This window comes from Crocuta crocuta, unplaced genomic scaffold (genome assembly GCF_008692635.1).
Source record: "Crocuta crocuta isolate KB4526 unplaced genomic scaffold, BGI_CrCroc_1.0 scaffold81, whole genome shotgun sequence".
Lineage (NCBI taxonomy): Eukaryota > Metazoa > Chordata > Mammalia > Carnivora > Hyaenidae > Crocuta > Crocuta crocuta.
This window is the reverse complement of record NW_027527808.1, coordinates 1,283,782-1,308,071: the sequence shown is the minus strand read 5'-3', so window position 1 is coordinate 1,308,071 and position 24,290 is coordinate 1,283,782. Positions and strand designations below refer to the sequence as shown.

The 24,290-nt window shown below is 32.6% G+C and overlaps 2 protein-coding genes across 4 annotated transcripts in view; one reads left to right on the top strand and one right to left on the bottom strand.

Annotated features, from left to right (window-relative positions):
* The window catches only part of IL7 (interleukin 7), a 55,337-nt gene extending 51,098 nt beyond the window's left edge, over positions 1 to 4,239 (top strand). For all 3 annotated transcript variants that reach the window (XM_077774574.1, XM_077774585.1, XM_077774581.1), the window contains one exon: positions 4,120 to 4,239. In XM_077774574.1, the coding sequence (XP_077630700.1) occupies positions 4,120 to 4,239 (120 nt within the window). The remainder of the gene's footprint in view (positions 1 to 4,119) is intronic.
* Positions 4,240 to 10,719: 6,480 nt separating this feature from the next.
* The window catches only part of ZC2HC1A (zinc finger C2HC-type containing 1A), a 49,434-nt gene continuing 35,863 nt past the window's right edge, over positions 10,720 to 24,290 (bottom strand). The window contains exons 8-9 of the mRNA XM_077774254.1: positions 17,793 to 17,900; positions 10,720 to 13,220 (exon numbers count right to left, since the gene is read on the bottom strand). Coding sequence (XP_077630380.1) covers positions 13,055 to 13,220; positions 17,793 to 17,900 — 274 coding nt within the window. The 3' untranslated portion in view covers positions 10,720 to 13,054. The remainder of the gene's footprint in view (positions 13,221 to 17,792; positions 17,901 to 24,290) is intronic.

Here is a 24,290-nt window from a genome sequence, read left to right as displayed (position 1 = left end):
TGGATGCAAAAATTATCAAGATACTAGCAAATCAAATCCAACAGTACCATAAAAGAATTATTCACCATATCAAGTGGGATTTATTTCTGGGCTGCAGGGGTGGTTCAATATCCACAAATCAACATGATACACTACATCAAAAGAAGAAAGGATAAAAACCATATTATCCTTTCAATAGATGCAGAAAAAGCGTTTGACAAAATATAGCATCTTTTCTTGGTAAAAACCTTCCAGAAAGTAGGGATAGAAGGAACATACCTCAGAAGCCTAAAGGCCATATACGAAAGCTCCACAGCTAATACATCCTCAGTGGGGAAATACTATACTGAGAGCTTTTCCTCTAAGGTCAGGAACACGATGGGAATGTCCACTCTCACCACTGTTGTTCAGTATAGTACTGGAAGTCCTAGCCTCAGCAGTCAGACAACAAAAAGAAATAAAAGCATTGAAATCATCAAGAAAGAAGTTAAACATTCAGTCTTTGCAGATGACATGATAACTCTATGTAGAAAGCCTGAAGGACTCCACCGCAAAATTGCTTGAACTGATACACAAATTCAACAAAATTGCAAGATATAACATCAGAATGTAGAACTGTTGCATTTCTGTACATGCATAACGAAGCAGCAGAAGGAGAAATCAAGAAATCGATCCCACTTACCATTGCACCAAACCATAAGATATCTAGGAGTGAACCTATCCAAAGAGGCAAAAGATCTGTACTCTGAAAACTATAGAACACTTTTGAAAGATATTGAAGAACACACAAATAAATGAAAAAATATTTCATGTCATGGACAGGAAGAGCAAATATTGTTAAAATGTCTATACTACCAAAGCAATCTACACATTCAATGAAGTCCCTATCAAAATGCCACCAGCATTTTTCACAGAGCTAGAACAAACAATTCTAAAATTTGTATGGAACCAGAAGAGACCCTGAATAGCCACAGTAATGTTGAAAAAGAAAACCAAAGCAGGAGACATCACAGTTCCAAACTTCAAGCTGTATTACAAAGCTGTAATCATCAAAGACAGTATGGTACAGGCACAAAAATAGACCATAGATCAATGAAACAGAATAGAAAACTCAGAAATGGATTCACAACTATATGGTCAACTAATCTTCAATAAAGCAGGAAAGAATACCCAATGGCAGAAAGACAGTCTCTTCAACAAAAGAATTGGGAAAACTGGACAGCGACATATACAAGAATGTGATTGGACCACTTTCTTACACCACATACAAAAATAAACTCAAAATGGATCAAAGACCTAAGTGTGAGACAAGAAACCATCAAAATCCTAGAAGAGAGCACAGGCAGCAACATCTTTGTATGTCCGCCATAGCAACTTCTTACTAGATATGTCTTCTGAGGCAAGGAAAACAAAAGCAAAACAAAAAAACAAAACAAAACAAAACAGAAAAACTATTGAACCTTCATCAACTTCATCAAGATAAAAAAAAAACTTTAAACAGCAAAGGAAACAATCAACAAAACTAAAAGGCAATCTATGGAATGAAAGAAGATATTTGCAAATGACGTATCAGAAAAAGGGCTAGTATCCAAAATCTATAAAGAACTTAGCAAACTCAACACCCCAAAAATAAATAATGCAGCTAAGAAATGGACAGAAGACATGAACAGATATTTCTCCAAAGAAGACTTACCAATAGCTAACAGACACATGAAGAGATGTTCAACATCACTCATCATCAGAAAACTACAAGTCAAAACCACAATGAGATACTACCTCACACCTGTCAGAATGGCTAAAATTAACTCAGGAAACAACAGGTGTTGGCAAGGATGTGGAGACAGAGGAACCCTCTTACACCATTCATGGGCATGCAAACTGGTGCAGCCACTCTGGAAAACATTATGAAGATTCCTCAAAAAGTTACAATTAGAACTACCCTATGATCTAGCAATTGTACTACTAGGTATTTACTCAAAAGATACAAAAATACTAATTCAAAGGGATACATGCATCTCAATATTTATAGGAGCATTATCAACAATCACCAAATTATGCAAAGAGCCCAAATGTCCATTGACTGATGAATGGATAGAATGGATTAGGAATATTGTGTGTGTGTGTGTGTGTATGTATGTGTATATATATATATATATGTATGTATATATATAATGGAATATTGTGTGTGTATGTATGTATATGTGTGTTATATATATAATATATATATAATGGAATATTATTCAGCCATCAAAAAGAATGAACTTTTGCCATTTACAAGGATATAGATGGAGTGAGTATAATGCTAAGCAAAATAAGTCAGAGAAAGACAAATATTTTATGGTTTCATTCAGATGTGGAATTTAAGAACAAAACAAATGTGCATTAGGGAAAAAAAGAGAAGGGGGGCAAACCAAAAAAACACTCTTAACTGTAGAGGAGAAATTGATTACCAGAGGGGAGATGGGTGCGAGGATGGGTTAAATAGGTGATAGGGATTAAGAAGTGCACTTGTCATGAGCCTATAGTGATGTGTGGAAGTGTTGAATCACTCTATTGTGCATCTGAAACTAATTTAACACTGTATATTAACTATACTGGGATTTAAATAAAAATTTAATACAAAACTTAAAAATTGATGTATTAACTAGAATGAGGCATGGAAAATTGATAGAATGGGACAGTTGATTCATAGCAGTGATGGGTATTTCCATTATTTCACATTTCTGTTGCTATTATAATGTTATTCCACCATTAGATACTATGGGAGCATGGAAATCCCTTATTTCTCTTAGAGAAGCAGGGTGAATTGCATACTCTGGGATTCAGGAAATCATAGGAATTCCAGCTTAAATGAAGAGTGGAAATGAACACAAGCAATATAAATACATTGAGGGCTTCGGGACAAGAAAATTTGGAAATAAAGTTTAGAGAAGGGAGATAACATCTGTGTTCCCAGGATTACAGAGGTAAAATCACGGTTTTTTGCATTTGTCTTTTTAAAGAATGTTCAGTCTTAGTGTCCTGGGAAATGTCATTTAAATTTTCATGTCTATGCATTTCAAAACTGCTTCGTCATATGAACTTCAATTTGTACTTTTTAAAGACGTCCTAGACCCTCAATAAAATGAATATGAGAAATTCCTCTTCATATTTTTCTTTGCAATCTGATTAATCTTTTAAATATATTATTTAAAGGCTATGTGTTAGTGTTAACTAACTATATAACAAAGAGAGATCCCAATTTGTAGCTAAACTAAAAATAGGACGGATGAGTTCAAACCACAGGTATTATACTTACATGAGTTTGGTAGCTTATTTATCCTCTTGCAGCTCAGTTCCCTCATCTGTGAATGGAGGCAAAATCATCAATTTAATAGAGTCATTAAGATGATAAAATGAAATAATGTATGCAAAGCATGGAACACAATATGTGACCTAGAAAACACTCAATAATTGGCTGTTATCTAAATGATGAATTACCCTACCCTCTATGAATCCTTTTTCCAGGGATTACTGGAATGTGATCGAACGTATGCAGAGCTTCTCCCTTATATGTCTATTCCATGTGAGGTGTTTCTTTCTCCACTTTCTGTAGGCTGTACAGGTAGCCCTTTTTAAGAATTTTATCAGGGACTGAAAACTAGTTTTCAGTATTCTGTACTCTAGTGAAGACCAGATAATCAGGGTGGACCTTTAGCGCACAAGCTCAATCAGGTACATCATTATCAATCATCTTTGCCAAAATACCCTGAATATTTTCAGTGTTAATTCTTCCTCTCACAAAAAATACATTTTTTTCTATATTAAACAAGTCAATTCAGTAAACTACAAACATCTTTTCCACATACATTTCAACAGAATTTCAATAGCTTGTACACTGCTGCAGTGGTAAAAATGGCAGCCACCTGATATAGCTCTTTAATTCTAAATCTTAAACCCCAACAATCTTGAATATCCTACACATAGATTATCACAAGTATAGTTAGAAATCATAGTTTACAAAATATCATTCAAGATTCTCTCTTTTCAATTACATCAAACTTTCAGCATAACCTAACATGATGGAAATTTAAAAATGAGTATTTTTAAATGTGTATTCTTTAAATGTAAATTTAAAACTTTTAAAATTTATTTTTCTAGGAAGACAACAAATCTTTAAAGGAACAGAGAAAACAGAAGAGCTTGTGTTTCCTAGGGATACTACTACAAAAGATAAAAACTTGTTGGAATAAAATTTTGAGGGGCTCTAAAGAACATTGAAAAATTTGGAGTGGCAATATAAAGACATATGAACTTTAGTTGTATCTTCCAAGGATCTGTTTGCCCATTACAATTTGGGGGGGTAGAATACCCTAGAAGCTACAGAATGCCTCCTGGTAAAAGTGGATTACAGCAGTTGAAAAATTCATACCATGGAACTAGAACTGGATGGACATAAACAGTGGAAACCAAATGCTGCAATCAACAAACTATTTTATATGTTTTTGGACATAATCAATCAGTATTAATTTTGTGATTTTTGTAAGATAATCCATGTAAACTATTAGTTGCAATAATACTTTTTAAACCTGTTTTAAAATTTCAGAAAAAGGCATATAAAATCTGTGAAGTATATAAAGGTTGCAAGGATTAAAAATTAACATTGCTTTACTATGAAAATAATTTTATGCATCAGCATACTACAGTGAGAGTGGATTGTCATCTCTGTGCTGAAAATGTTTCAGTTAACATTGAGATGTGGGTAATGTCCATAAGAGGAGGAGTCATATACCTTAAAGAAGCAGCAGTATGGAGTACAGAGACTTAAGAGAGAGATTAAGACATGTAATTAAACATGAATGTATAACACAGTGCCTTCACTAGATGGTATAGCAAATGTTTTAGGATGACCATAAAGAATAATTTCACAAAATAGAAAGTCACCTGTTCTAAGGATGCTAAACCATAATACTGAGTTACCTTAATCATTTATGTGTAATAAAATTTGTCTAAACGAGTTGGCAATTTGGGAAGTATATTTTTAACAGAATAATATATGTTGACCTTTTAATTAATGAAATGTGTGTATTTAATTTTGACACTATATCTGTATTATATAAAAATATTTTCATATAGTATTATAAACAATTTGCTTAGTTTGGGTAACATTTCTCTTTTGATAATAAATGGTCTATGTAATAACACTGTCAGATTCACTTAATGAATTTCTAAGATAAGATTTTAATGCTGTACCACTATTTGATCTCTCACTGTCATTGAATATGTGACTTTTAATACCTTATTACTCAAAATGTACATGGAACCAGGACCCCAAAACTATATAAGAACAGGAACTTTATTTTCTATGTTAAATTTTAGTCTTTTAAAAGAAACTTTTGTATATACCACATCCAGTTTAGAAAAGTCTGCCAATACATAGTCTTTGCTTACTTGTAAAGGGAAATGAAAACCTTATTCTAGACAGGCCAGAGACCTTCAGCAGCCACCAGTTTGCTTAACTCACATCCTTCCTGCTCTTTTATGCTTTCATTACCACCTGGTAAAATGCTGACTGGCTTTATTTGAGCTTCAGATGATGCTCTGGTCCCAGTGTGTGGTGGTAAGTTCTTCCTCTCAGTTCAGGTTTGTGTCTCTGCCTCTCTTTCTCACTCTCCCTAAATCCTACAGCGGTTCACCCTCACTGGTGCTGATAGCTGTGTCAAATTGTACAGACAGTTGTACAGAATTCACTGACTGCTCCATTAATAGGACTTTTGAATCTAGTATGTGTTCTGTTTGGTTTTCATTATCAACTCCAGAAAAGGGAGCTAACAATTTTAGGAGCAAATGATTCTTCACCAAGCTCTTTCTTCAGACGGACTTTTCCAAGTAAGCTATGCTTCTTTCCACCATAAAACATGGTAAACTGTATGGTACACTTTGACCCTGATGAACTGGTATTGTTGGTAAATCATCAGCTGTAGAAATGAGGGGATTTTAAGTTCTAAAGGTAAATTCCTCAAACTGTCCTTGAAAATGTTCCTTGAAGTCTGTCTAAAATATCCCTAACAAATGTTGAAAAGAATTCTGAGATATGGCAAAATAAAGAACAATATTTTTAAATGCTTGCAGTAAGTTACTAAAATTTTCTTCCTTGATTTTCATTTGTTTATGTATATTTGAAGTTTAGAGAAAATTCACACTCAAAACACTATTCAATATATATACTGTGTATCAAATGCTTGAAAAAAATACTCAGGCATTTATGGTTGTATTTACCTTCTTTGTTTCCTACACACTAGGAAAATAAGTAGAGACAAGGCAGGCTAGTTAATAATGAACTTGAATATTATATTTTTATTATTTTTACTCTCCAATTAGAGACTTGTTTTATCCCAGTGAACATTTTCTTTCAAATATGTACGTATAAAATGCTTTAAAGCAGCATTTTCTAAAGTTTGTCCCAAGAAACCCTAATCCTCATCAATGCTACAGCAGAAGATGATGATGACAACACAGAAGATGAAGAAGAAAGATGAAGGGGAGGAGGAGGAGGAGAAATATAAAAAGGAAAAAGAAAAAGAGGGAGGATTCTGAGTTCTGGAGTCAGATACATTTTCTTTCAGACTTACAATTTATATACAAGTATATTAAAACTTATATATAAACACATATACCTTCTTTAAGTTTAACACTAAACAACATTTCCAAAATCTGACTAGAGAGCACTACTTTTATGTAAAAACCATTACCTAAATGCACTTTGGGGAATATTGCATTATACAAAGGGACTCAGTTAAAAGTCTTTTAGAACAGGCTTTCAAGGAATCTGCTGAAGGAAATACTCCTTCCAGGGTTAAGATTGTTCTATTAAAACTAAAGATCCTGCTCAAACTTCAGTTCCTTTCTCAATTGCTATGGCTTCCATGATGATTCTAGATAATGTCAATATTTCTTCCTTTCGTTGCCTAGCACTTCATTTCTGGTATCATGCATTATTATTTGATCAGATTCATCTTAATATTTTATCTTAAATACAACTATTATTTACATAGTTTCTGTTTTCTATCCACATTTGTTTGAAGTGTTTTCTCCTGAAAAAGTATATGATCTTTTGTGTTCCCTTAAGCTCCTAATGAGAAAAGCTAAGTATACTATGTTTAATACATAAGGACAAATTACATTAAACCAGTGTATCAATAAAAATCTATTTAATTATCCCAAAAAATACATTACTGCAATAAAATACAATTTACTTAAAGATAGCTATGATAGGAACATAGAACATAATTGTTTTAAAACAATAGGACCCCACAGCTTTGTGTTCTTACATCTTCATGGAACTTTCATTTCTAAACTTTGTTGTGAAGTATCTTTCAGTCTTGATTCTGACCAGATAATAGAATCTGTGGAGATATTATAGGAACATTGATAATCACCAACTCCAATAATTTTTAATGTCTCAGTATCAAAAAATATATATGCACCTAGATTCATCAATGATTTTGGGTTTGAGAAAGATGTAAAATGATTATTTTGGTTTGGGATAATACGGGGTTTATTTTCATTTGTTTTACATATTTTTCATACATATTGGTAAGAAAGAAGTGAGTTTTTCTGTAGAAGACAAGTTTTCTAAGTAGCAGGGAGGTTAGATACACTTTAAGATCTTATTATCAAAGTGAACCATTTTCTATCTGTATCTTACATGGTGAAAATTAAGACAAGTGGAAACATTCACAAGTTAGGATTTGCTCTTGCTTGATTTTTTTTTTTTTTTTCCTGTAAGGCAGACTAAGGGTTCCAATCCTTCCCATTCTTCCCAAGTGGGGTTGATGATTTGCACCACTGCTAAGGTCAACAAATAACTCAATAATCTACCAGGTGTTACCATGTGTGAGGGACATGTGTTTGCCAATTTCTACCTATGATGCTTATCACAAACTTTATGTTTGAAATAATCTGAATCAAATAGGAACATTTTACTTAAAAATTTATTTGGATAGAAACTCTTATAAATTGTTCTAAAAATGGTCCAAATACTACCACAAATGAAAGGAAGTTGGTTTGCAGAACATCTAATCAGAAGTAAATGCTTTCTAGGAGAATCAGAAAGATCTGCCAGAAAAGTATAAAATGACAGGTATCTATCTTATCATCTCCTTTCCCAGCATTCCCAGCAGAAAGGATTTATTTTTAGCTGTGAAAAAGCTTAAATATGTAGACAAATACATCTTTAAGCTTAAGAAGAGTTACTTTCATAAAGGTTAAGTTAAATACTAGTGTTGGGACTTCTATCTTCACAGCCTAGTGGGCTTAAAGAAGCTCCAATTTTTGAATACCACTTAATGGGAAGATGCGACACAGATACAGATAATTCACTCAACAAATATTAAGTATCCGTCTCTAATTTGACAGTTCTGGACATAGAGGTACAACAAAGTCCCTGCTTTCAGGGAGCATATGTTCCAGGAAAAAAAAAAAAAAAGCAACAGCCAACAAGTGAACAAAATTATTACAGAAAACAAATTCTCTGTAAAAGAAAAAAAAAACAAGATTGATCAAGAGAGGAAGTATTTAAGTTCAATGATTAAAGACCCCTTTGAAGACATTTGAAAATATGCTATCGTTCTCAAAAATCTCAACATATATATCACAGACAATATAAATTCATTGAATGATTCAAGTGATTTGCAAAAGATCAAAATAATACTTCAGCTATAGTACATAGTACACTGCAATAGAAATAAATTATGAAAATACCAATTGTTTAACTTTAAAGCAATACATTGCCCTTAAGTAGTGATGTATAAGCTTTATTTATATATCTTGAAATAATTTCAAATATATAAAGTTGCAAAGATAGTACAGTGTTCCTGCATACCCTTTACCAAATTTCCTCTAAGGCTAACATCTTACATAAGCACAGTACATTTATCTGAACCAAGAAATTAGCATTCTTTGTTGTGGGGTAGGTGTGTGGTGCATTGCTGAATGTTTGGCAGTATCCCTGATCACTACCAAAGAAACTAATGGTTACCAGAGGGAAGGGATGGGGGGGGGGGCGTAAAACAGGTGATGGGGATTAATGGGTCCACTTCTCAGTGATGAGCACTGGGTGATGTATAGATTGTTGAATCACTATATTGTACACCTGAAACTAATATAACATAATATGTTAACTAACTGGAATTAAAAACTTAGGGGTGCCTGGGTGGCTCAGTCAGTTAAGCACCCAACTATTGATTTCAGCTCAGGTCATGATCATGGTGAGTTCAAACCCCGTGTTGGGCTCCATGCTGAGGGTGTAGAGCCTGCTTGGGATTTTCTTTCTCTCTTTCTGCCTCTCTCCACTCTTTCTTTCTTCCTCTCAAAATAAACAAACATTAAAAAAATAAAAACTTAAAAAAATAAGTAGATGTCACTCACCCATATTAAATATTGTTAAGTTAGGTTAGATGATTAAAATAAAATCTTGTCTTAAAAAAGAGAACTCTTACAACTAAAAGGACATATTAAAATAATAGTATTAGGAGTATCTGGTAATGCTTGAGTAATATGTTTGAGATGCATAAATCTGCTAACAAAATGTGAGGGTTAAATATGAAACATTCCTATTAATTACTACCACAATGGTGCCCAAAATGAGTTAGATTAAGGTGCTTAAAAAATCAAGATATTATTAAAGTCATGACAAAATAAAGAACAACTGTCTTTTATAAATCTCTATAATGTCATGATATGTGTGTGTGTGTGTATATAGATCATACCTATATTGCTGAGAGGCCTTTAAAATAAAATTCAAAGCTGGTAATATTAAATTATCCAAAAGCACCCTCTAGTGGCAAAAAACCAATTCACATATAAGCCAAACAAAATTATAAAACTAAGTATCCTGATAGTAATAACTAAAAATTTATGAATGAAAATAAGTATGACTATAATTAACTTGATTTTAATGATTTTCTACTGCTTAATTCAATAGTAGTCAGTTGGAAAAATTAACTTATCTTAGTACTAAAATATATATATCTACCACATAAAATACATATATACCTGCAATGCAAATATATTGCACTGAGTACAAATCAAACATGTCTAATTTGATTATACAAAAAAAAAATATATGTTTATTCACTTCCTGAGAGAGGGACAGAGTCTGAGCAGGGGAGGGCAGAGAGAGGAGACACAGAATTCGAAGCAGTCTTCAGGGTCTGAGCTGTCAGCACAGAGCCCAGTGAGGGGCTTGAACTCACAAACCGCCAGGTCATACCTGAGCCGAAGTGAGATGCTTAACTGACTAAGCGATCCAGGGGCCCCTAATGTGATATTTTTTACTAGAGACAGCTGCTATTTAAAATTTTAAATATGATAGTCTAAATCACTTAGTATTGATCACAAACCAATAATTTTTGCCATTAAACTGTAACATAACCTAATTAGAAATATCCAATGTTTTCTATCAACCTTGAGTTCAAGAATGTTTTCAACTGCTATATTTTACTGGCCATGAAGAGAATCTTTCTACGCACTAGAAATCCTGTAATGAAACACTTATAATACTTTGAAGTCATAAAACACAGCAATTCAATAAGCAGCAATTTCTTTAAAAGCTGATGGCACAAAAAACGGCCAATGAAAAGCTACTCTGTCATTTAAAAAAATCCGTATTTAGATATTTGCTTCATATTTCATAGTGTTCTTATCTTTCTATCGAAGTGTGGATAAAAGCTAAGACATCAATAAAGACCAATCAGAACGTTCTTTTTGCTTCATCTTTATTGAATAGGTTCAAAAATGAACACGATATTGTAATAAAAAACAGTGAACAAGAGACAACAGCAACCATAATGATTTTACTTTTTCAAGCTAATGACTTTCAGAATAATATTTAAGCAATTTTTACATTTTAAATTTAAGCTTACAATCATTTTTTATTCTACCACACTGGCAAATACTTGTGAAAATAAATAAAAATAAACTAAATGATGTATAGATATAGGAAAATTTCTTAGAAACTGAACTATTGCACAACAAATCAATGTGAGAGTAATATATGTAAGTAATATAAAAATGCATTTAAATACATTGTCACATGTTTCATAATTCATAAGTGTACGTCACCAACTTACTGTTTATAATAATCTCTGCGTTCTAGAGTTGGATGATTTTTTGTTTTACCAACTCATCTTCCAAATAGTACATTGTAACATTTACTCGCTACTGCAAAATTCGGTGAGAAACAAACATGTGCCACTTTGTTTAAGTTCAATTTACCTACCCCTCCTTGGGCAAAAAATTATGTGGTCTTAAAAAAAAGCAAAAAAAAATATAGTGCTCAGTTCCAGGTGAAACGAAGTTTAAAGTTCTTCCTATGATTTATAACAAGACAGAATAACATATTACAGAAATGAAAATTTAATATGTACATTATTCTCCTAAATTTATACAGCTTATCCTAATATGTGGACTTTACTTTAGATTAATATCATTGAATAAAGACAACCAGAAAAAAAAGTTAACAGAAGGTCAGGAAAGAAATCATAAGGTAAATAAAATGACAATTCCTATTATCTCAAAGTTTACATATAATTCGCGAATGAAAAGAAAAAACCAAAAACCAAAAAATTAATGAATTATAAAGTATGAGCATAAATAAATTTCCGAGAAAATTATAAGCTACAAATTTCTACATTAACCCTTACAGTTGATCACAATCATAAACAAGCTGTAAATTGCCTATAAAAGATTTGCTTATACCTTTATAATATGATCAAAGCACTTTTCTTTCCCTTCAACAGAAATTACTAATAAATTACAGAATTTGGCTGCATAGGCAATCAAAGAAATCCACTAAATGCTGTTACATTGAAAGTGACAATGATTAAAAGCTATATTTTAGCCAAAATTAAAGTATAATTAAATTTTCGTGAATGTTTAATTACATAAGTCAGCTATGCATTAAAGCAATGCATTTTCAGTGGGGTTTTTTACTGTGATGTGAATGCTGTTTCAGCATTAAACACCAAAAAGAAAATGTAAGTAGGAAAACTAGATATTCTCTTGACCTACTCATAACTACATCTAACTATACTTGAAGAGAAATTAAATTAAAAAATTGCTAATGATTATCCAAAATATTTATTAGGTGAGGTGGTTTAAATCTATTAAAAATAATTTCTTCTAATTACAGACACAGAAATAAACATGTAAAATTTTGCAAGGAATTTGTGTATCGTATATTAATTATTTTCAAACTTTGCAAATAAAAAAGTAGTAAAATAAAACTCTTTAGACATGAAGTTATGAAAAAAAAGTGAAATACAGAGATACAATTGGAAATAGAATATACATTCAACTAACAAAGAGGTGAAAAACTCATTCAGTTATGACTAGAATAAGACACATTTTTATTTTTCAGTCTTGTGTCTCTGAAAAGGAAACTGCATAATTACATTTTAAAGAATGAATAAAGATCTTTAAATTATAATATTAATGATACACCGAGTAAAGGACCACATAGACCTGTGGGGTTTTTCTTTTTTTTTTTTTTTATATTTATAAAATTAATTGTTGACAAGCTCTACAGCAAAATGACCTCACATAACTAATTGTAACTAAAAATATTCTCTTCATTTCCAAATTTCAAGCATCCCATCCTATGATATTTTCTGAAAATAGGCACCGATAATAAATATGTTTGTTCTGATTTTTTTTTTCGCTCAAAGTAAAGATCATTCCTAAAGCTTGAAGGGCTGAGCATTAGTGTTTGACTTTGTGTAGGTATGCTTAATGTACTTTAACAAAATAGCAGAAAAGTAATATCTAAGCTAATGATTCTACTTGAAATTACTTTGACAGGTGAGTGAATATTTCCTTGAATGGCACAGTTTAGGGTATCAGGTATTTATTATATACAGTATATGTACACATATATATTACACATACACATTAACACAGCCAAAGATTATGCTCCAAAATTCGCTGAAAAAAGTATTTTGAATAATTTTAGCATAAAATCACTAGAGGAAGTGCTTAGCTGTCCAAGCAGCAACAGTCACAAATTTCTAGACTTAGCTTTTTGGGGGGACTCTGTTCACAGAACCACTCTTCGAATGCCACATTCACAACAGAACTTTGCCCATTCTACAGGATATTTAGTCCCACACTCGTGGCAGAATTTTGGTAAGTGTCCTGTTGAATTTCCTTCCATGCCTTTAATGTTTCCGCCATTAAGTGAAGATATACAGTCTCCATCTGGCCTGAAGAAGTACAGGGAAAAAAGTGGAAACACAAAGTTCTTATCAGTAGTTTTCATAACCCTTAGAAAACATGACATTATAATATTAAGTATAACTAAAACATTGCTTAACCTCATTTTTAATATTCTTCTGGTTTAGATTTAAAAAAGAATCCCTTTTAGTTAATAATGAAATTCTAGATGTTTTCTTTGGCATTGTATTTGTCCCTGTATGAGAATTTTTAATGAACAAATGTCACCACATTTTGCATCTGCTCAATGTACTAGGCATTTACTACAATGGGAGCATGATGGAAATTTATAGTGTCCCTTCTGCNAACTTTGTCAAGATATATATATGTAATATATATATATGTAATAAATATATATCTATTTTTTATATGTATATGTAAATACAAATACATATGTAATAAATACTTACATGTAAGATATATTATAAAAACTAAATACATGTAATTTCTCACAATGTCATGCTATTTTCACTGTATCCATAGTGTCTTTTCACCCAAATTCTTGTCACTATCATTAGGCCCTTTGTTCTAATTCAGTTATGCTCACAACAACAAAAATTCTTTCATCCTTCATCCCCTGTACTGCAACCCTCATGGCTCTGGACACTCTCACTGCCATCCTGAACTCTATGTCCCCTTTGGCTTTACTATTGTCCATCTGACATGCAGTATATGTTACTTATGTCATGTCGTGTCTTCTCCATAAGACTGTAAGCTCCTTGAGTGCAGCAATTTTTATCTGTTTTGTTACTGCTCTAGGCTAGGACCAAGAGAAGTGCTGGACATAAATATCTCTCAGTAAATATTATTTTAACGAATAAGTGAATGAATAATACATGACAAAGCAAAATATTTGGTCCGTTTAAAATGATAAAGCAAACTTCTCTTAAGGTTGATCAACAAAAAAAGGAACAAACGATATTCAGAATAAAAGAGGGATGCAACTATAGATACAACAGATTTAAAATTATAAAAACAATTCTATGCTAGCAATTTGAAACTCAGATGAAATGAAAAATTTCCTAGAAAACTGTAACTTATGACAACTGATATCACAGTAACAAATATAATCATTAAATTATTAATGAATCAGTAATTAACAAACTACCCCTCCTTATCACATGGGCATACACACACATAATAGACTCATGATAGTTTTACATGGTAAATTCTAAATTTTTCCAAAAGAGGGAGGTGACAAACAATATTCTGCAATTTCTTCTCAAAGATCAGTAAAACCTTGAAACTCAGACTAATACTATAAAATGATAACCAATTTTACCTTGGAAATACACTTAAATATCTCTAAGAATTTTAGCAAATGCAATCCACAAACATGCAGTTATGGAAACTTTAGATTTATTTCAGAAAATAGGACTGATTTAACAGTACGAAGTATATTAATACGATTTATCACATAACCAGATTAAAGGATTTAAAATACTAGTTATATATACATATGTGATATTTAATAAAATTCACCACTTATTCTTGATTAAAAAAACACTTAGAAAATTAGAGAAGGGAATGTCATTAAATCAACAAAATTGTATTTAATAGAATTCTGTATCAATCTTCCTTTTTAATGGTGACATAATTTTCTTTAAAAGCAGAAATGTCACAAGAATGTCAGCTATAATCATTTCTATTTTAGTATAACATATAACATAGCATAAGGTGAAGAACTCTTTGTTTCTGTAGACACATCTGACACTGGGATAACTCCGCAGCCTTCCTGAAGGAAAACCTTTAAAAAGGTGGGATGCCAGCTGTGCTCCAGGCAACAGAGTTTATACGCAGTCCACTGACACTAGACATCCCTCAGGACAAAGTGAAAGCTATGCCTCTGGACTGTTACGTGAGAAACTTGTTTCCTTTGGGGATACCGAATTTCCAATTAAACTGATCCTACACCCAACTGTAAGATCTTGTTCTCTCACACCTAACCTGTCACTTGGATGGTCAAAGACCACTCCAGGATGGGGGCAAGGATTTCCAGGAAAGAGACACACCTGACACTGCTTGCCATCATTCCCTATTTCTTGTAAATAATCCCAATGCCAAATGTCATATATTAGCATGTGATTATGTCTAGCTGAGCCTCCTGATGAGCATTTCAAGAGTCCTGGATTAGAGAAGAGGCATGAGGAGAGGGGAAGGGAAAGCTGAGTTTCTAAAGCTCCACTTTGTAGAAGTCTAACAAACTAACTCCTCTCTCCCACAATAACATTAAAACTCAAACCTTTAAGTAGAAAGATCAGTCAAAACCTCAAATGTAAGTGCAGCGTCAGGGTTAATTTACCAATCTGACCTCTGGTTTCCTTTATTTACTTACCTGTGGAAGTTTCCCTTACTTTTCTGAGAGCTAAGCTATATATATTCAAAAGCATATTTTGTGTAGCATTTCTAGGTGTTCTGGGTAGAAGAGCCATCCAGAAAATGTAGTCTATCATATTTCCAGAAAAAGAAATCTCTGAGATTTCTTCATCTATTATGGTTGTAATTATTCCATCCGGGTAGGTAGTAAGTCAAGTGAACAAGGTTCAGGGCTTCCTATCACATATCAACCATTCAAAAAGAAAGAAAAACAAAACAAAAACAAAAAAAGAACTCAAACTCATTTTTAATGTGATTTGTACCCCTGACTGTTGACACTTCTTCTGTCTACCTCTTTAGAAAGATAAAATGATCTTTTTATTCAGGTACATGTATTTATTAAGCTTTCCATTTTATAAGGGAATGTTAGCTTTACACTCAGGATGGATTCAAAACACATGGCTCCATACTTACACAACATAGTACAGTCACACGTCAGGAATCCAAGAAACACCAAGTTCACTTCTTTACTACTTAACATGCATCAAAACCTCAGCTGAGACAAACAATATTTATTAAATAATCTAGCTGGAAAGGTAGGATTCACCTATTCCTCTATGGCTCTCATCCCATGTTATGTATAAGCATCACTCTTAAAACTTGAAAAATCAAAACCAAAGAAATCAAAATCTCTGCGAGGGATGTGGACATGTTCATTTTTAGAAAGTTCCACACGTGCTTTCTTCTGAATGGTAACAACCAAGATTGACAGCTAGGATCTTAGATATTTGAAAATCTAATCCTGGATTAAATCTGAATAATGGATAGCTGTACATGTTATAGCAGACAACATATGTACCTATATATAATACATACATATCACAATAATTTTCAGTGAATTCATGTTACAGGTCTGCACCGAGGGCATCTTAAGAAAACATCCTATGAAATTCATTACCATATTTACAGTAGAGATGTTAATTAAGTTATCCACTGGATGGGGAGGATAAATTAGAGGAAGGTGGTCAAAAGATACAAACTTGCAGTTATAAGAGAAATATGATAAATACTAGGGATGTAATGTACAACATGTTGACTATAGCAAACAGTATGACATATACAAACGTTTTTAAGTGAGTAAATCCTTAAAGTTCTCAATACAAGATGAAATTTGTTTGGTTTTTTTTTTTTTACTTTTTTCCTTCTATCTGTATGAGAAGACAGATGTTAACCGAACTTATTATGGTGATCATTTCAGAATGTATGTAAAACAAAACCATCATGCGGTATGCCTTAAACTTATCCAGTGATATATAGCAATTACTTCTCAATAAAGCTGGGGAAAAAAGTTACCCATTAAATTATGCAGTTCCTCTTTTATAAGAATTCACAGGCCGATTTCTGAGGCTTCAGGACTAGTTGTTCTTTCAAAGAAAAATGATTTTTGTTTTTTTAAATATACCACCAATCATCTAATTACTCTTCTCTTCTCCTGTACTCTGGCTGCTGCAAAATTTAGACCCCAATTTATGGCGAAGGGCTAGCCTATATACAGGGTTACATGACACACATTTTGTGGAGTAACTTCACTCCCTTCTTTATCTTTTTTCATTTTTCTTTTTCCTTTTCTTTCATTTTTATACAATATTGTATCTCAACATGGATCTCTATATATTGCCTTAAAGCTTTCTGGAATAAGTTGAGATGGATATATATATGTGTATGTACGTACACACACGTATACATATATCTAATATCTATAACTGGAAGGATTTCATTATATGCTTACAAACAGAGTGAATGTCAAAGTTGTACATACAATGTGACAGATAAGAAAGGGAAGTAAATGGATAATCACAACCTCAGCAAGGGAATTTAAATGAATTAAAATGCTACTGAAAATTACAATACCAGTGGTTTAAAGGGTCTATGACTCAATTCGGTGAGGTAAAAATAACCATGTCGCACTTAAAATTAAGATATAAAATACCAATAAATCCAGTTGAACTGAACAGATTACCTTTGAGCATTTAAAACACTAACAACTATAAGGTATAGGAAACTATCATTTATGCCCAAACTATTTCTTTAGTGTACAACTTAAAAACCAAATTAAATCATTAACAGTAAAGGAAAAATTAGATTTTCTATTAATAGCCTGATATTTATTTTTGTATTTGGTCCTTAAAAAACTATATATATATTCATTTTTATTTAAGTTCTTAGAATCTCAGAGCTAAACATACCTGGCTATGTAGCTCTCAGTATATGTTTTTCTTTTGTTTGTAAGTACACCTGAGGCGGGATTTCGTGCCAAACTAGGTGGTGTGGAATTTCGAGGTTTGATGTTAGTTCTAAAAGAAAGAGATGACATAATGAGAAGCTATAGAATAACAAGGATTTATTTCTCATATTGCTCATTTGCATGATTATAAAAATAATTTGAAGCTGTAGGGAGGTGAATTTAAAAGATTAATATCCAAGTAATTATTTTAAATCTGAAAATAATGGTTAAAGCTAAGGATAATCCAAAGCACTTTGCATTTACTAACATTATCCATTTGGTACATAAAATCAACTAAAAAAAACATATATTTATATGTCTTGTTAAATGCCTATGAATAACTGTTAATAATATGTTACACATTATGAAATGTGGTTAAACAACAAGAAATATTAGCTAACCGCTTACATAATTTTCAATTAATAGAAGTCTGTTCTTGGAAATAGCAACTAAAATAAGTGGGTTAATATAATTTTCCCTTTTAAAATTTAACCTTGTCAACTATACATCCTGGGCTATCTGGTATCAGTAGAGGAGTTCTGGTTGGATCACTACTGAATTCCCTTTATGAAACTTCAGAAATCAACGAAAGCTTAGATGACTGAACGGCAATACAATGGTAAAAGTATAGGATTTGGGATCCAGATGAATCTGGATTCAAATCCAAACTGCTACTGACTAATGTGGCAGTAGCAGGCAATGTGAGTTCAAGTTCCCTCATTTCTAAAATTGACTATCATCAGTTTTCTTATAAAAAGTTATGAGATGCCAGCTGCAATTTATATTAACATTCAGAATAGCTGATGATGATACTACTATTTTATTACTACTATGGCTATGTTACTATTACTAGTTAACATATACAAAATGAACTTACCACATTTGGTACAGCTAGATTTCTACTTGCCTTTATATATAAACTTACTTAATCCTCATAATACTCCAATGGAGTAAACAGTATTAATAACCCCATTTTAGAAATGAGGCAATTCATGAGGCAGAGTGGTTAAGTAACTTAACCAAGGTGACACATTCAAATGTGTTGTCAAACAGATGTTAAATAAAGAGCTAATTCCTTCCCCCTCTTTACAGATTTCAACTCTTTTCAGAGATATGCAATGTTGTGTTATATGAACAAGCAGAATACATTTAAAAATTCCTTTAGATGGTAAGTTCTTAAAACTATGGCTGAAATTCTTCCTCCTTATAGAGCAAAGTTGTAGAGTCTCTAAATTAGCTACCTCCAAAACAGATGTAGATATTGTGACATCTACTGTTCTTCAAATGTCAAATATGATGCCAGGTACTATACATACTTCTCTTTATTTAATCTCCACAGAAATCTCAGAAGATATTATTCCCGTTTTAAAGTTGAAGAAATTCATACTCAAGAGAAATTAAGTAAGCTGCAAAGCTATTATATGGCCACAGTATTTGAACTTCAATTTAAATGGGTTGTGTTACAAATCTTCTATCAATATGCAATGCTGTCATTCAAAAAGAGGCTGCTTTCAATAGTTACTTTTAATTATTTCTAAAACTGGGGCGCCTGGGTGGTTCAGTTAAATGTCTGTCTCACTTCAATCCACATCATGATTTGCCGTTCTTGAGTTTGAGCCCTGAGTCAAGTCTGTGCTGACAGTGTGAGCCTGCTTGGGATTCTATCTCCTTCTCTCTTCGCCCCTACCCTGCTCTTTCACTCTCTCTCTCAAAAACAAAACAAAACAAAACAAAACAAAAAACAAACAAAAACATCCAAACTATTAAAAAAAAATTATTTCTAAACTTTGACAAGAATCACCTTGGTGTATGAGTGGGTTACCCTGGACCCTTCAAATGGCCACGGACAGTCTAACCATGAGGCATGCTATACTCTTACACAGCCAGCCCTGCTAGAGATGTTGTAGAACTGCTACAGTACCTTTTCAGGAATTTTATATCTAAAAAATAACTGCCAAACAATGGCAATTCCTCCAGTGAGAGTCAGAAGAGAAACAGGAGGGACATTTTATTTTTTTTGGTTCTAAAAGAAAGTCTTGCTAGAAATCCAGTCACTTTCTTATATTATGTACATGAGATAGACAGATAATGCAAACATACCTATGGATATACACACTAACCTCAACGTATCAATGAAGTTATTCAAATAATTAGAAAATTGTTTTAAAATTAGAGAAAAATAAGATTATCAACAAGAATCATCATTATCAAATACCAACCATGTGGTTTTAGTAACATCTTCTAAGAAGTGGAATCTGAGTATCAAGAACCATTCTTAGGAGGTTGGGAAGAACAGTCTGATTAGTACTTAAAACATGCAGTCCTCGTCTCACATGGTCAGCGCATTTTTGCTCCTGGCCAGAGTTTGAAAATTGCTACTCTTATTCTGTACCTATAATCTGCCTGATCTAGATCAAACAATAATAAAAGAAGGTTTAATTTTCGAATTATACTTACTCTGCCTTGCCGCCAGTCAGTGTTTCTTTGAGATACACTTCAGAGCAAATAGAGAGCAACAGCAGTACTAAGAAAAATGGCTCAGGGCACAAATTCTTCCTTCTAGAACTGATCACTAACTACTTAAAAATAACACATAGTTGCTGCTAATATCGTAAAGACTTCTCCCATCTTTACTTTATATTTAGTTAAATTTATTCTTACATGGTAAGAGAATGCTGTAGCAGGCATTGGTTTAAAAGTAAGTGAACTGTGATGAATAATATATTTTCTGACTTCAATAAGTAATTTATCAGACTCTAATCTCATCATTTTAAAATGAGAGGGCTTGGGGCGCCTGGGTGGCTTAGTCGGTTAAGCGTCCGACTTTAGCTTGGGTCACGATCTCCCGGTTCGTGGGTTCGGCGCCGCGTCGGGCTCTGTGCTGACTGTCAGCTCAGAGCCTGGAGCCTGTTTCAGTCTGTGACTCCCTCTCTCTCTGACCCTCCCCTGCTCACGCTGTCTCTCTCTCTCTCTCTCCTAGAAAAAAAAAAAAACATTAAAAATTTTTTTTAAAAATAAAATGAGAGGGCTAGCCTTAGAGTTGGAGCCCAAACTAGAAAACCCTGAAGACCCACATGGAAGAATTCCAAGGTGACTGCCATTGCCATTTGCTGTTCTTCTCAGCTTTCTAGGCCAGTATAGAGAGGGGAGTGTCTCTCTCCCCCTGGCAGTATTTTATCCTTTCCCAGTTTTATGTGTTGTTTGTAACCATGTAACCAAAAGACTGAGAATCCCTGGACTGAATGTTTTCTAAAATTTTTTTTCTTTTTATAATAGTTTGTTATTGCTTAACTAAAAAACAATACAGCAATATTACTACACATTATGTATGACATAATATCTCCCATACTTTTTAAAACATTACTCCTAAAAGAAAGCTTCAAAAGAAAAAAACAATTATTGAAGGTGACTGATATATCAACCCTCTAAAAGTTAAAATCTGATGGAAATAAATGCATGCTAAGACCAGCTTTATTGAGAATAGAAATGCTCATCTAACATCAATATTTTAAATCCTAGAAGATTATTTAGCACTTCAAGGTTTACAAATGATTAAAGTAAGATTATTTAAGTATAGGATTGTATAAGTTTATAATATTCAATTATATAAAGCCTTTAAGAAATATCTGAAAAAGAATAACCAAACTGAGTTACATATACTTAACTTGTAAATGGGTAATAACTCATGTCTTTTGATGGCATTGTCTGATTTTGTATCACTGTCATACAACCTTTGCACATGTCTTCCAGTTCGAAGTGGAGGGCCTAACATGTCCATCTTACTATTAAAATATATAAAGGTCTACCCATAAGGAGATTGCTACTGTTTATTTCTTTATATTAAAAAAATATTTTAACATTATTCTTGTTCATCAGAAATCTGCCCACCAAGCTCTTAATTATCAGACTGCCGGGGTAAGGACTATCAAAAAAAAAATCCTCAGTTCATACAAAGTCCACTATTAGATATGGAAAATCAGACTAGGCAGGCCATACTGCCAATTTTGATGAACATCCAAAAAATGCCACATTTTTACATACTAGGGCAATGGAATCAATAAGTCAACTTAAGAAGGACAATGACCATTTCAAATAAAACTTGTAGAGCTAGAAAAGTTATTATTCTGGTAGTAAGACTGACCTGATGTTTGTTCTAATGGAGTTCACAAATAATCTAATTTTCCCCTTTCCTGATTTCACAGTAAGTTGTTTTTTCTTCTTTATTATAATTTCCTCTACATTTTTAAATTCCAAATATAAAGGAATCAAATAAATAATATATATGTATTTTTGCCCCATCTGACTTTCTAACAAAAAACGAGTATTTCTAAAATTTATAAAGAGAAACGTAAAGCATAATCTAGGGGAAAAATGGACAACAATTCTGAAATATCACATGTAGAAATGTTAAGTGGCCATGCCATCTGAAGTTTTCTAATTTTTTTAACCAAAAGTATAAAGGAGCTCCATCTGGAGGAAAATAGGGAAAACTGCAGGTTTACTGAAATATTGTTTTATATCAACCAAATAATTAAATCCTACATACTATCACCAAATACTTAAATCCTGCATAATATCCATTTGTTGTAGAGAGCAGGGAAAATTAAATTAGGAAAGTAGGTAAACTATTTTAAAGGACTACTGAACAACACATCACTGTTCGTTAACTGAAAAAGGATACTCTTTTTAAGAGATTCTTGTTTACTCCACTTATTCTTCCACTTACTCACTGACTACAAATCCTGAGCACCTACTATGTATCAGGCACTATGTTAAATTCTGGGGATATTCTGGTAAATGAAACAGACCTGATACTTGTTGGTACCGATTTAGTGTCTAAAAAGAATCTGTCCATTGCTCTTGATTATAAGGGCCTCTAGAGAAGGACACATTTTATTCATTTTTATGTTTTTTTATGTCAATTTTATGTTGCTTATACATAGCAGATATTTAGATGTAAACATTGTTATTAATATTTTGTGGGTGGTGGTGCTAATATTAGGTGTTTATATCACATTATTTGAAACACTCTCAAGTTTTTAAAAAATGCCTTCAAAAATGTGGTGTACATGCACACACACACACATACATGTTCAAGTAGAAATATTACCCAGCCATAAAAAGGATAGGCCTGTGCCATTTGAGACAACACAGATGGACCTAGAGTGTATTATGCTAAATGAAATAAGTCAGACTAAGAAAGACAAATACCATACAATTTTACTTATATGTGAAGTCTAAAAATCGAATGAATAAACACACAAAGAGCAGAATCAAACCTATAAACACAGAGAAGAACTAATGGTTGCCAGAGGGGTTGGAGGTGGGGAAAAGGGCAAATGCATGAAGGGAGTGGAGATACAGGCTGCTAGTTATGGAATGAGTCAGTTACAGGAATAAAAGGCACAGCTTCAGGAATATAGTCAGTGCTATTAGAATAGTGTTGAAGGGTGACAGATGGTAACTACACCTGTAGTGAGCACAGCATAACATATAGAGCAGTTGAATCACTATGTTGTATACCTGACACTAATGTAACACTGTGTGTCAACTATACTCAAAAAGCTTCTTAAAAAATGCCTTCATTAAAATGTTTGAGATTAAAATTAGATAGGTTTCATTTGTAAAAGATTATTAGAAATTTTACTATTTAGTGAATGTCAGTAAAAATTTAGTAAAAATCAGATTTTTCTTTGAATTGCTCAACAGCTATCAAAACTTTACTGTTATAAATAGTGGTTATTTTGCAAAAGATATCTGTGTTTTTGGAATAAGGAATCAAAGATCTTATTTGCTTCCTCAAAAATTACTCAAATTAAGTAAATTTTAATTTTAAACTTTTAAAACATTTTTAAAACAGATTTCTACATTTTAAAACATATGGTAAGAACTATTCAAATCTTACATATGACACAACAAAGTTCAATTTGAGAAAGGAGATATATAAAATCTAATACAAATCTAAAGGTAATAATCTAATGTATTATAGATTTTTCATACATAAGAATTAAGCCGTATTTTCAGATTTTGAAAATCTAATTGAATGGCAGTTTCCAATGATCGTTTGTTTGGTGGCCCATATACCTGTGTCATAAATTTTAACTCAGTTGACCTATCTACCTATGTATATGTATATACATATATACACAAAGACACAATTCAAATATTACTTTGGCTAAATGTCAGTAAATGTTATTCTTTTTTTAAGTTTATTTACTTCGGGGGGAGAAAGAGAGAGAACGAACGAACACAGAGAAAGGCACAGAGAGAGGGAGAGAAAAAAATCCCAAGCATGTTCTGCACTATCAGTGCAAAACCTGACATAGGGCTTGATCCCATGAACCATGAGATCATGACCTGAAGCAAAATCAAGAGTTGGACACTTATCCAACTGAGCCACCCAGGTGCCCCAATAAATGTTATTCCTAAACTCAATCCACTTAAACTTATGTTCTTGTAT